Here is a 15,501-nt window from a genome sequence, read left to right on the forward strand (position 1 = left end):
TTTAGTGTTTCCGATTCAGATTCAGACATCGACAGTATCAATGAAACAGTCATCGCAGCCGAATCTAGAGATGAGGATGGCAGGATGACGGCATAAGTAAGCGAGGGCTTCGCTAAGCTTAGAAGACTGAGAAAGCAATCCGTGGCACAACGAAGGAGACAGAGGAGAAAACCAGGATGCTGGATGGGATGGATCTGACATTGCAGGCACTTCCACGGAAACTGTGAAGCGAATCAGATCTCCCGTAGAGCATAACACTGCTAAAATGCTGAAAAAGGAAAAATCTCCACGCTTTCAAGTTCTCTGGGAAGACCAATCCAGCCCTCCCGCATGGATATTCCAAACAGTGTCCTGCGAAGGGAATCAAATTTGGAACAAGGACGAAGGAAACGTTTACGGCCGCTGAGTCTTCATGGAGCATTGTGATTTCCAAAAGGAGGCCACATCCATCGCGGAAGGAGAAAATGGTCGCTGAGAATAGTAAGGAGCAGCCTTCTTAAGCCAGAGTGGCACGAAAGTTCAAGAGAGATGAGTTGACTTATGTAGTCATCGATGTCGGCACTGCATCTGGTAGGATTCCACCAGATCATCGGACTCAAGTGGAGGATCTGGTTAAGGAGCGGATTTTCGATCATGTGTGGAACTCTGAAGAGGGTCAACCCACGCAAATGATGAGCTACGAGTATAGAAGGGTCATCTTTACGCTGCGCATTGCGTCAGCAGAATGTTTTCATACCGCCAAACAGCTCGCCGCAAGTATACACATTTCCTGGGGCGCAAAGCTCGACCTGGTGAGAAAGATGGACATCAATCACCTCACAAAGGCAACGGCCTTCATCAAGGGATGGGGCAGCAAATTCAAGAGGGAACGCATGTTGGCATTCTTAGACAAGCAAAACCAAATATCCGTGACAAGTTTGGCAAAACCAACGGTATGGCGCATTACGGGTCCAAGGTTGTCTTTTTCAAGACTGGGAAGACTAGGATAGCCAAAGATCCTAAATTGCAACGTTAGGCAGTGCAGAGACTAGAGACTCAATGCAGCTAAACGAACAGGGAGACGACGATGAGACCATTACCCACTTTCAAGAAGACCATTTACTGGAAGACCAATGATTGATGTCATCCAAATAAACCTCCACCGGAGCGAGCCAGCTACTCACGCTCCTACGGAGAAAATCAGCAAGGGCAAGATTCATGTTGCCTTAATTCAGAAGCCATGGATGGCCCGGAACAAAATTTCTGGACTGAATCATATCAACTACCAATTATGCCATGCTAGCACAGGTACTCTGCCGATGGCTTGCAATATTTGTCATAAAAATTTTAATTATATATTTTCTCCAGAGTTGTCAATGTCGGATGCAACCATAATGAGACAGGGAGACGCTGGAGTATATCTGGCATCTTTTTATCTGCCTTTTGACTCTCCGACACCGCCAGCCACGACGGAGCTGCACTTAATATTGGTTACACCACTATCATTGTTAATAGGATTAGGGAGGAGATTTTAGATGTGACGATATGATCAGAGAATCTGATCGATGAGGTTCAGAATTGCAAGGTCTCTCTTGCCCATGTAGTCTCTAACCATCGCCACATCCGATAAGCTTCCGGAATAAGTTAAAAACCAACTGCACAAAATTCGTAAGATTGCTTAGAAGATGGCTTGGTCAAGTTAATTTTGATTGTCCGAGCATTGAAGACGATGTCGACAGAATTACGATTGCGCCAGTGGCGTCTACCCAAGTTGTTTTCCTCTTCGGGAAAGGAAATCAGAAAAAGAAAAGCCCTGGATGACTGGGGAGATTCACAATATTGGGAAAGAGGTCCGCAGACTTCATAACAGAGCAGTCGTAACAAAACCGGAAGTTCATTGGGATGTGTATTACACACGGCTCAAGGAATGCAATAAGATTATCAGTGCGATAAACATGCCTCCTGGAAGCTTTTATCTGAACAGGTCTATAGCGTTAATGACGCCGCCAAGACGAAAAAGTTTCTCTCAAAAACCCATGTCCAAACTGAAACGCTAGTAGACGACAAGGCACTTAGAGCAGTGAAAACGGAGAACATGTTAAGGCTTTTGATGAAAACGCATTTTCGCCAGGATACAACGGGACTCACGGAGACACCGGAGACCCGTTGGTAAAGGAAGCCTTAAGAGGCTTCAAACCATTTAAGTCAACCGGACCTGAAGGAATATTTCTGGCATTACTACAAAAGGAGGCCGACTATCTGGCGCCACATCTGGCCAAAATTTTCACAGCGTGTGTAGCACTTGCATATGCTCCGAAATCCCGGCAGGTATTATACCCATGCCCGACAAGACAAGTTATGCGACACCAAAGGCCAATATTTTCACAGCGTGCCTAGCACTTGCATATGCTCCAAAATCCTGGCAAGAGACATGGGTGGTGTTATTCCCATGCCCGACAAGGCAAGTTATGCGACACCAAAGGCCTACAGATCTATGAGTCTTATTTCCTTTCTACTTATTAAGGATACACCATGATAAAGAGTAGGACTTCCAGCGAACTATTCAAATACAAACAGCATGCCTATGTCAAAGGAAGATCAGTGAAGACTACCCTACACGAGGTTGTGCATAAAATAGAGGAAACTTTCAATGCTAAGATGTACAATTTGGCGGTATGCATTGGCATCGAGGGGGCTTTTAACAATGTGTGGACTGACACATTCCTTAGACCAGTGCCGGGTGGACGTGTCCAGGGATCCGGAGCGGATAGCTTTTTCCTCTCCACTTCCGCTCCATTTTTTTTTTTGCTCCGCTCCAAGCCCTGCTCAGCTCCTTTGCTTTTAAATTGACTATTTATTTTTAAAGTTTCTTCTTATACAAACCGTGCCCTATGAAGCAATATTCAACTTCGACTATATTTTCTTGAAGAATTTTGCTTTTATACGGATTGTGGCTAGCCTCTCATCCACCGGAGTAAAACTGGAGACAAGGTGTTTCAGTCTTCGACTAACCAGATCGGTCCATATGGCTACTATATCCAAACATGGCCCGATATGGACCATACGCGGTTTGGATATCAGATGGCCTAGTAACTCCATTTTCCAAATTTATATCAAAGCATGGTCCGATCTGAACAAATTTTGAATCGGACAACAGGACTCCAACTCACTGCTCTAAAATTCAGTGAAAATGGAAAATACGGTTTTTTATGAACTTAAGACGGTAGATCTGTCTATATAGCAGCTATATAATGCAACAGGTTCGGAGTACATATTGTCTTGGCATAGGCGGAGCGATGAGATCCACGCCCACTAGGGCACTGGAGACTATTCTAGATATCCGACCCATTGACATATAGATTTAGTGTTAGCCACACACTGCGGTTATGAGACTTAAGGCGATGGAAGAATGGAAAGAGAATAGGAGCAGGTCATATCATCGTGGTATAATCGAGGCGACGATAGGAAATCCGGATGGATTGGAAGAGGTTTCCGATTGAATACCTGTGATTACACTTGAGGTCGAGTGTGAAACACTGCTGCCAGGGACACAGTCTTGGATTGACGGAACTGTGGTATTGCCATATGGGAGATCATGCCATACAGATGGGTTAATGTTAGAGGAAAGAGTGGGGCTGGGGGTCTACAATGGGATCCCAAGCACTACGATTTGTTTTCGACTGCCTGTCCATAATACGATGCAGACAAAGATACGGGCGATCACGGAATGCGTGGGGGGCTATATTATTATACCCTCCACCATAAGATGGGGGGTATACTAATTTCGTCATTCTGTTTGTAACTACTCGAAATATTCGTCTGAGACCCCATAAAGTATATATATTCTTGATCATCGTGAAATTTTATGTCGATCTAGCCATGTCCGTCCGTCTGTCCGTCCGTCTGTCTGTCGAAAGCACGCTAACTACCGAAGGAGTAAAGCTAGCCGCTTGAAATTTTGCACAAAAACTTCTTATTAGTGTAGGTCGGTTGGTATTGTAAATGGGCCATATCGGTCTATGTTTTGATATAGCTGCCATGTAAACCGATCTTGGATCTTGACTTCTTGAGCCTCTAGCGTGCGCAATTCTTATCCGATCAGAATGAAATTTTGCACGAAATGTTTTGTTATGATATCCAACAACTGTTCAAAGTGTGGTTCAAATCGGTCCATAACCTGATATAGCTGCCATATAAACCGATCTTGGGTCTTGACTTCTTGAGCCTCTAGAGTGCGCAATTCTTATCCGATTGAAATGAAATTTTGCACGACGTGTTTTGTTATTATATCTAACAACTGTGCCAAGTATGGTTCAAATCGGTCCATAACCTGATATAGCTGCCATATAAACCGATCTTGGGTCTTGACTTCTTGAGCCTCTAGAGGGCGCAATTCTTATCCGATTGGAATGAAATTTTGCACGACGTGTTTTGTTATTATATCTAACAACTGTGCCAAGTATGGTTCAAATCGGTCCATAACCTGATATAGCTGCCATATAAACCGATCTTGGGTCTTGACTTCTTGAGCCTCTAGAGTGCGCAATTCTTATCCGATATGCCTGAAATTTTGTACGATGGATCCTCTCGTGACCATCAACAAACGTGTTTATTATGGTCTGCATCGTCCTCTCTATTTTACTTCGTGAGCCCCAATGGGCGCAATTCTTATACGAATTGGCTGAAATTTTACACAGGTCTCCAACATATAATTTAATTGTGGTCCGAACCGGACCATATCTTGATATCGTTTTAATAGCAGAGCAACTCTTTTCTTATATCCTTTTTTGCCTAAGAAGAGATGCCGGGAAAAGAACTCGACAAATGCGATCCATGGTGGAGGGTATATAAGATTCGGCCCGGCCGAACTTAGCACGCTTTTACTTGTTTTATTTAATATAGCCCCCATATAAACAGATACATCTATTTGACTACTTGCGCCCCTTCTTCATTATCTGTGCCAAATTATCCAGTCCATAACCTGATATAGCATCCATATAAACCTATTGTTCCAAAAACAATGCAATATCTCGTAAGTTTGCAAGTAAACGTAGATGATTCATACCCCAAAATAATCACAAGACAACGTACTAATTTATGAGGATAAACTAGATTGAATACCTTTGAAGTTCCAGTCCATGGAAGTCATAATTTCTTTTTTTGTTTGCAGTTTTTGCAGCTCATGGTAATGCTTATTATGTATCAGCTGAAACATTTGATTTAATCAATAGAGAATCGATTTCTAAAATCAATGCAATTTTTGTAAGCGATTGAGATACCATTTTGCAGACTTTTAACAAGTTGAAAATTGAATTTTTAAACGCTAGATCGGTCATTTCGCCCATAGTGTGCCGATGAGAAAGTGGTGCCACTTTTCCTCAAGTCGTTGGACATTTGTTATGTCCGAGTCCTCCCCAGCTGCAGCTTTCGTTGATCTTCTTACCGCTTGCACTCACCTTGAGTCCAATCCAATCATCGAAAGACTCATTCATGCAGGACCTATTGGGTTCCGTCCCCGAGCCTATTCATCCGTTTTTGAATGAGGTAGTGGGATTTTCTATTTTCAGCAATCCGCCAAGCGATAGCAATGTGGATGATAGGACCTCAGACAAGAATTCAGCAACAACTACTGAGTCGCCACCTGAGACCATATCCCCACAGCTTATAAACACTATAGCCTAAGCCTTTGAACAACATCCCTTTGTTATCAAAGTAAGGACTCAGAATCTGAAGGATTCCTTTTAGAGGTTGGGCGCCCTCCCTTACCTCATACAAATGCAAATTTTACCCATTAACATTCCACTAAGGAACAGAGGCAAACTTCTCACATATCAATGAGTGCAGTCCGATTCAAGTTTATGCTCAATGATAAGGGACCTCCTTTTTATAGCCGAGTTCGAACGTCGTGTCGCAGTGGAGAGAAGTTTTTTACATGGCATAGTAACTCACAAATGTCGCCAGCATTGGGAGGAGAAAACCACCACTGAAATTTTTTCTGATAGTCCCATCAGTATTCGAACCCAGTCATCAGCGGACATGCTAATCTCTGCGCCACGGTGGCCTCCCCTTACCCAATACGATGACACTAAATTTGGATGCCAAACTTCTGCTTTTAGGGTAATATAAGTGTGTGAACCAAATTGCTCCCCAGCAATCTCTGATATCTGGCGTTTAAGGTAAAGGAGGATCCGCCCGCTTCAAAAATCAAAAATGTAGGTAACCTATTTTTACCATCATTGCTTCAGCCGTTTTTGAGACTATACTAAACATTCAAAAAAACACAAAATCACTTTTAAATACAACGAAATGTTAATAAAATTTAATTAAATGAACTAACCTTCCCAATATTTTGCTGACACATCCATTAGAAACTTGGAGTATACGCGAAATATCACAAGGTCTTGCACCAGAGTGGGCCAATTCCACAATTTTTTGCCTGGTTGAATCCGGTAGAGGTCGACCACCTACAAAAACACCTCCCAGTTGGTTGACTCCGCTATGACCTTCAAATGTATAGAAAAAACTTTAGATGTTTTGAAATTTTAAATTGGCCCAGTTGTATTTTACACCTTCCTCTCTATTTGGCAGCATTGATGATTGCATTTAAATAAAAAAAGGCTATCATACAAAATGTGTAATATTGAGAACAGTAACATATAATTTTTGTCTATATTAAGCATGAGATTTATATTGATCCTTTTTTCACTTATGTTGTTTAATAAAGAAATGTGTTTTCTTAAAAACCTTAGCTTCGTTTTTGGCTCAATTAATCATAATGGTGTGTTAAAACCAATTAAAACCAATCAAACATGGGGCCAATACGAGTTTTCCCATGTTTTTTTAGTAAAATTTTTGGAAAAAAAATTGGCGTTCTGAAAGTTGAACACTTTGTTCATGCGATACTTATGAAATACTTAACACGAAAGAAGGATTTTGGAATAAATATGCAGGTTCTTCGATTTAAGCGAAGAAGCGACTATGCGTGTAGACATATGTGAATAAAAAACATTACAACACGTATGAAAATACATGACGATTAGATCGAGTCCTATTCGTATTTGATATATGTACATACGTAAGGAAAGGCATGTGGATACAGTAACTGACAAGTCATAAGACAAATACAAGTTGTGTAATAGCACCTTAAGCTTGCATTATTTACCAAGCTGGCGGATTCCCTTGCTTAATTATATATAAAATACATTTTAATTAGATTTTATGTTAACGAAAACATATCGGGTCGGGGTTGAACAGAGTTAAATCATGATTGGTGTGATGTATTTCCCATGGCTTTCATTTTTCATTGCATAAACATTTTCGATCATTAAGCTCACTTCGAAAAAGAAGTAAGCCACCATTAGAAAAAAGATTCTCGCCCCAAAATACAAACAAATTGAAAACAGAAATTTTTGTCTTAAGAATCAAATGCAATCAAAAAAAGAGAAGAAAAATTATTTATAAACAAATGTGTGCGGAAATTACATTAACTTAGTTTGTTATTACCCTACGGAACGTTTGCTCATTTAACATATGCGATACTTTCTTCTTATTTTCCACTTGCCATTCAATTTCAGTGATGATATTGTATTTTCTATTTTTCACGATTACCAACATTAGCAATTATAATCAGCGAAAAATAGATGGTAATACGGCTTCGCGATTAGTCATTCGTGGTCGGATATTTTGTATATAATAAAGGGCGATTTTTTAAGAGCTAAAGCAAAGTTTTTCAGGGAAAAAACAAACACAATTCAGAAAAATGCATGAAATCTTTATTTCAATCGATAGTACGGTCCACATAATTGAATGTTTGAAGATTATTTTATGCAAAAAGTTGACCGTTATTTTTGGCATACGCTTTCCAACATTTCGGCCGGTATCTCAAAAATAAATGCTTCAATGTTATCTTCCAATACGTCAATTTAAGCTGGCTTGTCTGTATCGACATGAGCTTTAACATAGCCCCACCAAAAATAATCTAAAGGCGTGAAAACGCACGATCTAGGCGGTCAATTGACTGGTCTCAATCGTGAAATAAAATGTTCACCGAACTCGCCTCTCAATAAGTCCATTGCTACGCGTGCTATATGGCACCGCCTTGTTGAAACCACATACCATGCAAGTTAAGCTCTTGCATTTTCGGCAAAGAAAAGTTGGATATCATCTCACGATAGCGCTCATCATTCACAGTGACGTTACGATTCGCATCATATTTAAAGAGTACGGTCCAATGATGCCACCAGCCCATAAACCGCGCTTAACTGTGACTTTTCTGGATACATTGATAGCTCTCGCAATGCTTCTGGCCGATCTTCACTCCAAAATCGACAATTCTGCTTATTTACGTACCCATTGAACTAAAAATGAGCTTCGTCGTAAAATGGAAGAAGTGCGCGATGAACTTTCTGACCAGAGCACGCATTTTGATAATAAAATTAACAATTTGGAAGCTTTGTTCGTTTGTTAGACGATTAATGGTTTAATTATAGACCAAACTGAAGATGTTTGACAGTGAAACAAAACACGAAACACAAAAACGTGCGTGAGCTGTTTCAACCAGTGTTGCCAAAAATATATAGGCGAGAAGTTGGTTTATTGGGCTATATTATAGCTTTTTATTACTGGAATGTTACAAAATAGCGTAATTTATGTAGTTAAAAATTTTAAGAATAATACTATGTTTCCATTTGGAGCAATTCTAGATCTGCTACGAAATTTCGGAAATCTCGTGCTTTGCGACGAGATTTCCCACACATTTTCAATGTGAGCAAATCTACTTATTTGAGATTTGCAGCAAATCTCCTTGCAGATTCAAATGCAACCCAGCGTTTGCATTGAATACCGGTTATTATTGGGATTTTTGGGCGGCATTTTTTCTTAACTTTCGAAATTTTTTTATTAAAATTGGAAAATTTAGTAGTAATTTAATAGAATCGTTTCACAAACTTAATTGCTGACCGCAATGTATATGCTGAACACAATTAACATGCTTATCACAATAAAAAAACGTCACTGTTAACCAATAAAAACCCCATAAATAGTAGTGGAAACGGGTTTTGGAGATAATCTCAAATCAAGTGGATTTGGGACCAAGTGAAAACATTGTTTAAGGCAACTATCAAATTAGCTATAGTATTTTACTAGCATTGCATAGTAATTTTAAACAATAATAATATAGAAATATTAAATAAATAAGAAGTGAAAACGTCTAAAATTTTTCGTACTATTTCTGCTTGTTAACCAAGTAACTCAATTTAAACAACACTTTACAGAAATAGTAAAAACATCGCTTAGTTATATTTAAATAGTATTATAGAATAATTATATTTAAGTAGCTAATAAAATTCTTGCTATTAATTCAGTAAACAAGATAATACTTTTGTTTACTTTTCCTTTACTTATCTAAATAAATTTTATGTTATATAGATAAAAAATAATTATAAAGTAACATTTGTTTTCGAAATCTGGCATAAATTAGAACAAGCAACATTCTGCAGCCTTAAAATAAAACGTTAGTAACTCAACGTTATCCTGCTTTATTTCCTACACATTAGAAATTTAACACATTTTGTTAGTAAAAAAAGATCAAATAACGTTTACCATTAGATAAAAGAAGGTTTTTTATTTTCCCTACATTGCATCTAAAGTTTGTGTTTCCTTGTTTGATTGTACATTTTTTTGGTAAGATCAAACAAGGAAACAATATTTGCATGCATTCGAATATAGGGCAAATAAAAAACATTTTTTTGATCTAATGGTTAACGCTATTTGATTTGTTTTTCGAAAAACAAAATGTGTCTAATATGAATACAAAATCAATAATGTACGAATCCGATATATTTTGGGCAACATTATAAAACAAATAGCGTCAAATAACTGGCTAATCTGAACGTAGTTTAAATAAATTCTTTCAATCAATATCGACATTTATAGTAATTAAGAATACCGTATTTATTATTTTAAATTGCATATTATAGGTAGTACTATATATAAATATATATAAGTAGTAAAACTTGTTTTTTTTTATGACTCAATAGATACATATATGCTTACAGACTAATATAAATAAACATATATAAAAACAACATTGAAATTTAACTAGGATTTAAGTACAGTATAATTTTTCTTGTTTATTGTTGCACTATACTTAAAATAAAATAAATGAATAGTATATGCAACTTCGCAAAAGTTTAATACAAATGATTGTATTTGCGTGAAAAATACGAGAATCTTAATACTGAGAATCTCTTAAATAAAATTTAACTAGAATATAAAAATTTGATTTTTTTCTTTATTTAGGTTAAATTCAATATATAATTTTTTAAACAATATTGGAGAGTGTTGTTCGCGTGTTGACGAGTCTTCAGCCTGAAATATAAAAAAGACTTATATTATCGGTTTTAGTTGTTCTTGTATTGTATCCTTATTTGGTTCAGAAAACAGAGATTATATCGATGGCTTAATATAAAAAGGGCCTAACATAATTTTCCAAGTTGTTCCTTCTCCAGTTAAGTAGGAAAAATTTAGTTAGGCCCTTTTTATTAGGCAATCGATATTAATTTTACCATCAGTAAAATTAAAAAGAAATGTTTAAACACAGCCAATAAATGGTCACCAGATCAATGATGTGAAAACACAACACATGTCCTTAATGGGTTTATGAATGTGAACCGAAGTGATTGTGAATATTGGCACTACTTAAGTATGACGCATATAACCTTGCGTAACCCTGCTGCAAATTTTCTCGAAATTGGAAGCAGTGATTTTTTTTATACCGTAAGCATTACTTTGAAGAGCTGGACCCATTGATAAGTATGCCGGTCGACTTAGAATCGCTTTCCGATTCGATTTAACTATGTCCGTCTGTCTGTCCATGTTTATTTGTGAACTAAGTACAGGCCGAAATTTTCATTCAATCATCTTTAAAATGGGTTAAGATTTTGTTTAATTACAAATATTGTAGTATGGTTTTGTGTTCAATTTCCAAACATTTCAATCATCATTAAAATTTACTCATTACTTCAAACAATACAGCTTTCGCGCAAAGTGAGAGTTGTCAAATTCCAACGAATGACAAAATACAATAAGTCCCGCTTTGTTACAACTAGTTACTCGTTACATAACAAGCAACCAATCCGTTTTTCAAAGGTAACATTGTTTTTCCGAACAATATTTTAATAAAGATCTTGTTTTTATTATTTTAAAAATACTAAAAATCCTGTGTTTTATTTTCATTTATTCCCTCCGCAACATTAGTCCAATCGAGACGGATTAGTTTTTCTCAAAGACGACTGATTTGGTTTTCTGTTTTTATACCCTCCACCATAAGATGGGGGTATACTAATTTCGTCATTCTGATTGTAACTACTCGAAATATTCGTCTGAGACCCCATAAAGTATATATATTCTTGATCGTCGTGAAATTTTATGTCGATCTAGCCATGTCCGTCCGTCTGTCTGTCGAAAGCACGCTAACTTCCGAAGGAGTAAAGCTAGCCGCTTGAAATTTTGCACAAATACTTCTTATTAGTGTAGGTCGGTTGGTATTGTAAATGGGCCATATCGGTCTATGTTTTGATATAGCTGCCATATAAACCGATCTTGGGTCTTGACTTCTTGAGCCTCTAGAGTGCGCAATTCTTATCCGATTGGAATGAAATTTTGCACGACGTGTTTTGTTATGATATCCAACAACTGTGCCAAGTATGGTTCAAATCGGTTTATAACCTGATATAGCTGCCATATAAACCGATCTTGGGTCTTGACTTCTTGAGCCTCTAGAGTGCGCAATTCCTATCCGAATTGGCTGAAATTTCGCAAGACGTTTTTTATTGTTACTTTCAACAACTATGTCAAATAAAGTACAAGTCGGTTCACAACCTGATTTAGCTGCCATATTAACCGATCTTGGGTCTTGACTTCTTGAGCGTCCAAAGGTCGCAATTATTATCCGATTTGCCTGAAATTCTGTACGACGTATTCTCTCATGACCATTAACATACGTGTTTATTATGGTCTGAATCGGTCTATAGCCCGATACAGCTCCCATATAAATCGATCTCTCTATTTTACTTCTTGAGCCCACAAAGAGCGCAATTCTTATTCGAATTGGCTGACATTTTACACAGGTCTCAAACATAATTTCATTGTGGTCCAAACCGGACCATATCTTAATATCGCTCTAATAGCAGAGCAAATCTTTTCTTATATCCTTTTTATACCTTCCACCATAGGATGGGGGGTATACTAATTTCGTCATTCTGTTTGTAACTACTCGAAATATTCGTCTGAGACCCCATAAAGTATATATATTCTTGATCGTCGCGAAATTTTATGTCGATCTAGCCATGTCCGTCCGTCCGTCCGTCTGTCTGTCGAAAGCACGCTAACTTCCGAAGGAGTAAAGCTAGCCGCTTGAAATTTTGCACAAATACTTCTTATTAGTGTAGGTCAGTTGGCATTGTAAATGGGCCATATCGGTCCATAACCTGATATAGCTGCCATATAAACCGATCTTGGGTCTTGACTTCTTGAGCCTCTAGAGTGCGCAATTCTTATCCGATGTGAATGAAATTTTTCACGACGTGTTTTGGTATGATATCCAACAATTGTGCCAAGTATGGTTTAAATCGGTCCATAACCTGATACAGCTGCCATTTAAACCGATCTTGGGTCTTGACTTCTTGAGCCTCTAGAGTGCGCAATTCTTATCCGATGTGAATGAAATTTTTCACGACGTGTTTTGGTATGACATCCAACAATTGTGCCAAGTATGGTTCAAATCGGTTCATAATCTGGTATAGCTGTCATATAAACCGATCTTGGGTCTTGACTTCTTGAGCCTCTAGAGTGCGCAATTATCGTCCGATTTAACTAAAATTTTGCACGCAGTGTTTTGGTATTACTTTCAACAACTGTGCTTAATATGATTCAAATCGGTTCATAATCTGGTATAGCTTTCATATAAACCGATCTTGGATCTTGACTTCTTGAGCCAATTGGGGGCGCAATTCTCATCCGATTGGGCTGAAATTTTGCATGAGGTGTTTTGTTATGACTTCCAATAACTGTGCTAGGTATGGCGTAAATCTATATAGAACCTGATATAGCTGCCATATAAACCGATCTGGGGTCTTGAATCCTTGAACCTCTAGAGGGCGCAATTCTCATCCGATTTGGCTGGAATTTTGTACAAGGGCTTTTCTCATGACCTCCAACATACGTGTCTTGTATGGTCTGAATCGATCAATAGCTTGATAAACCTATCTCCCGATTTTGCTTCTTGAGCCCCTATAAGGCGCAATTCTTATCCGAATGAACTGAAATATTACACAATGACTTCTACAATGTCATTCAGCTTTCAATTATGGTCCGAATTGGACTATAACTTGATATAGCTCCAATAGGATAACAGTTCTTAGTCAATATTCTATGTTTGTCTAAAAAGAGATACCGCGCATAGAACTCGACAAATGCGATCAATGGTGGAGGGTATATAAGATTCGCCCCGGCCGAACTAAGCACGCTTTTACTTGTTTAAATAAAGCTCCGTCGGCAAAACACCAAATTATTGTCATTAGCATCATTACAAGCATCATAATCATCAACATCAATAAAGGGGAGTACCGTCAAAAAGTAAGCATACGCGAGTGCATTTTTTTCTATCATTTGCTACATCCGTCTTTCGACACCGTCGCGCCGCGTTTTTGTTATTATTCTCTTCCAGATTAACTTCATTTCAGATTCTCTTTTTTTTGCGGTAATAAAAAGACAAAATCAGTGCAAGTGCAGTGATATTCTATTTTCGTTGTTGGTTTCATTATTTTTTATTTGAAAAAATATTCATTTCGTTGTCAGTGTTTTTTTTTTTTAAATTCAAACTCCAGTATTGAAAAGAAAGAAACGATAAAAAACAAGTAAAAGCGTGCTAAGTTCGGACGGGCCGAATCTTATATACCCTCCACCATGGATCGCATTTGTCGAGTTCTTTTCCCGGCATCTCTTCTTAGGCAAAAAAGGATATAAGAAAAGAGTTGCTCTGCTATTAAAACGATATCAAGATATGGTCCGGTTCGGACCACAATTAAATTATATGTTGGAGACCTGTGTAAAATTTCAGCCAATTCGTATAAAAATTGCGCCCATTGGGGCCCACGAAGTAAAATAGAGAGAACGATTTATATGGGATCTATATCGGGCTACAGACCGATTCAGACCATAATAAACACGTTTGTTGATGGTCATGAGAGGATCCGTCGTACAAAATTTCAGGCATATCTGATAATAATTGCGACCTCTAGGGGTCAAGAAGTAGAGATCCAAGATCGGTTTATATGGCAGCTATATCAGGTTATGAACCGATTTGAACCTTATTTGACACTGTTGTTGAAAGTAAAAATAAAATAAGTCATGCAAAATTTCAGCCAAATCGGATAGCAATTGCGCCCTCTAGAAGCTCAGGAATTAAATCCCCAGATCTGTTTATATGACAGCTATATCAGGTTATGGACCGATTTCAACCATACTTGGAACAGTTGTTAGATATCATAACGAAATACTTCATGCAAACATTCATTCAAATCGGATAAGAATTGTGCCCTCTAGAGGCTCAAGAAGTCAAGACCCAAGATCGGTTTATATGGCAGCTATATCAGGTTATGGACCGATTTAAACCATACTTGGTACAGTTGTTGGGTATCATAACAAAACACGTCGTGCGAAATTCCATTCTAATCGGATAAGAATTGCGCACTGTAGAGGCTCAAGAATTCAAGACCCAAGATCGGTTTATATGGCAGCTATATCAGGTTATGGACCGATTTGGACTATACTTGGCACAGTTGTTGGATATCATAACAAAACACGTCGTGCAAGAAATGCGCAATCTAGAGGCTCAAGAAGTCAAGATCCAAGATCGGTTTATATGGCAGCTATATCAAGATATTATATACAACTTTTGTTAGATCAAAGTTGGAGTATGCCGCCATCATTTGGGATCCTTATTGTATTTCGCATATCGGTCGTATTGAACGAATTCAAAAACTTTTTTCTAAATTTGCCCTTAGGCCTTTGTTTCCTTTGGAGCATCCACCATATCGGTCGCGATGTTTGTTACTGGGACTACAGAGTTTGGATTGCCGTAGAAAATTTCAGTCTGCTTTATTTATTTTTGATTTGATTAATAATCGTGTCGATTCTCCCGATTTGTTGGCTTTAGTTCCGTTTTCTGTTCCAGTAAGGAGTTTACGATTTACTGATTTATTTAGTATTAAATTTCATCGTTGCAATTATGCCCGCAATGGACCACTAACACGCTCATTTTTAAATTTAAATCGAATTAATTTAAATTTTCAAAAAGAATCGAAGCCAAGTATTGATTTTAGCACATCTAAAGAAGTATTTAGGTCAAGTTTATATTGCGCTTTTCCCCTAACATAGTTTTTGTAAATATATTTATATTTTTTGAATTTAATCTTAGTCTGTAAGGATATGAATTCCATTGACTATAATAATAAATAAATC

At 37.9% G+C, this 15,501-nt stretch overlaps 1 protein-coding gene and 1 long non-coding RNA gene across 3 annotated transcripts in view; both read right to left on the reverse strand.

Moving 5' to 3' along the window:
- LOC106093015 (paired box protein Pax-6) overlaps positions 1 to 7,068 on the reverse strand; it is a 298,522-nt gene extending 291,454 nt beyond the window's left edge. Inside the window, exons 1-2 of the mRNA XM_059366934.1 lie at positions 7,055 to 7,068; positions 6,317 to 6,502 (exon numbers count right to left, since the gene is read on the reverse strand). Of these exons, the coding sequence (XP_059222917.1) occupies positions 6,317 to 6,502; positions 7,055 to 7,068 (200 nt within the window). The remainder of the gene's footprint in view (positions 1 to 6,316; positions 6,503 to 7,054) is intronic.
- Positions 7,069 to 9,848: 2,780 nt separating this feature from the next.
- LOC106094750 (uncharacterized) overlaps positions 9,849 to 15,501 on the reverse strand; it is a 104,699-nt gene continuing 99,046 nt past the window's right edge. For both annotated transcript variants that reach the window (XR_009396550.1, XR_009396549.1), the window contains one exon: positions 9,849 to 10,347. This is a non-coding gene — a long non-coding RNA (uncharacterized LOC106094750). The remainder of the gene's footprint in view (positions 10,348 to 15,501) is intronic.

The sequence above is a fragment of the Stomoxys calcitrans genome, chromosome 1 (assembly GCF_963082655.1).
Source record: "Stomoxys calcitrans chromosome 1, idStoCalc2.1, whole genome shotgun sequence".
In the NCBI taxonomy this organism is placed as follows: domain Eukaryota; kingdom Metazoa; phylum Arthropoda; class Insecta; order Diptera; family Muscidae; genus Stomoxys; species Stomoxys calcitrans.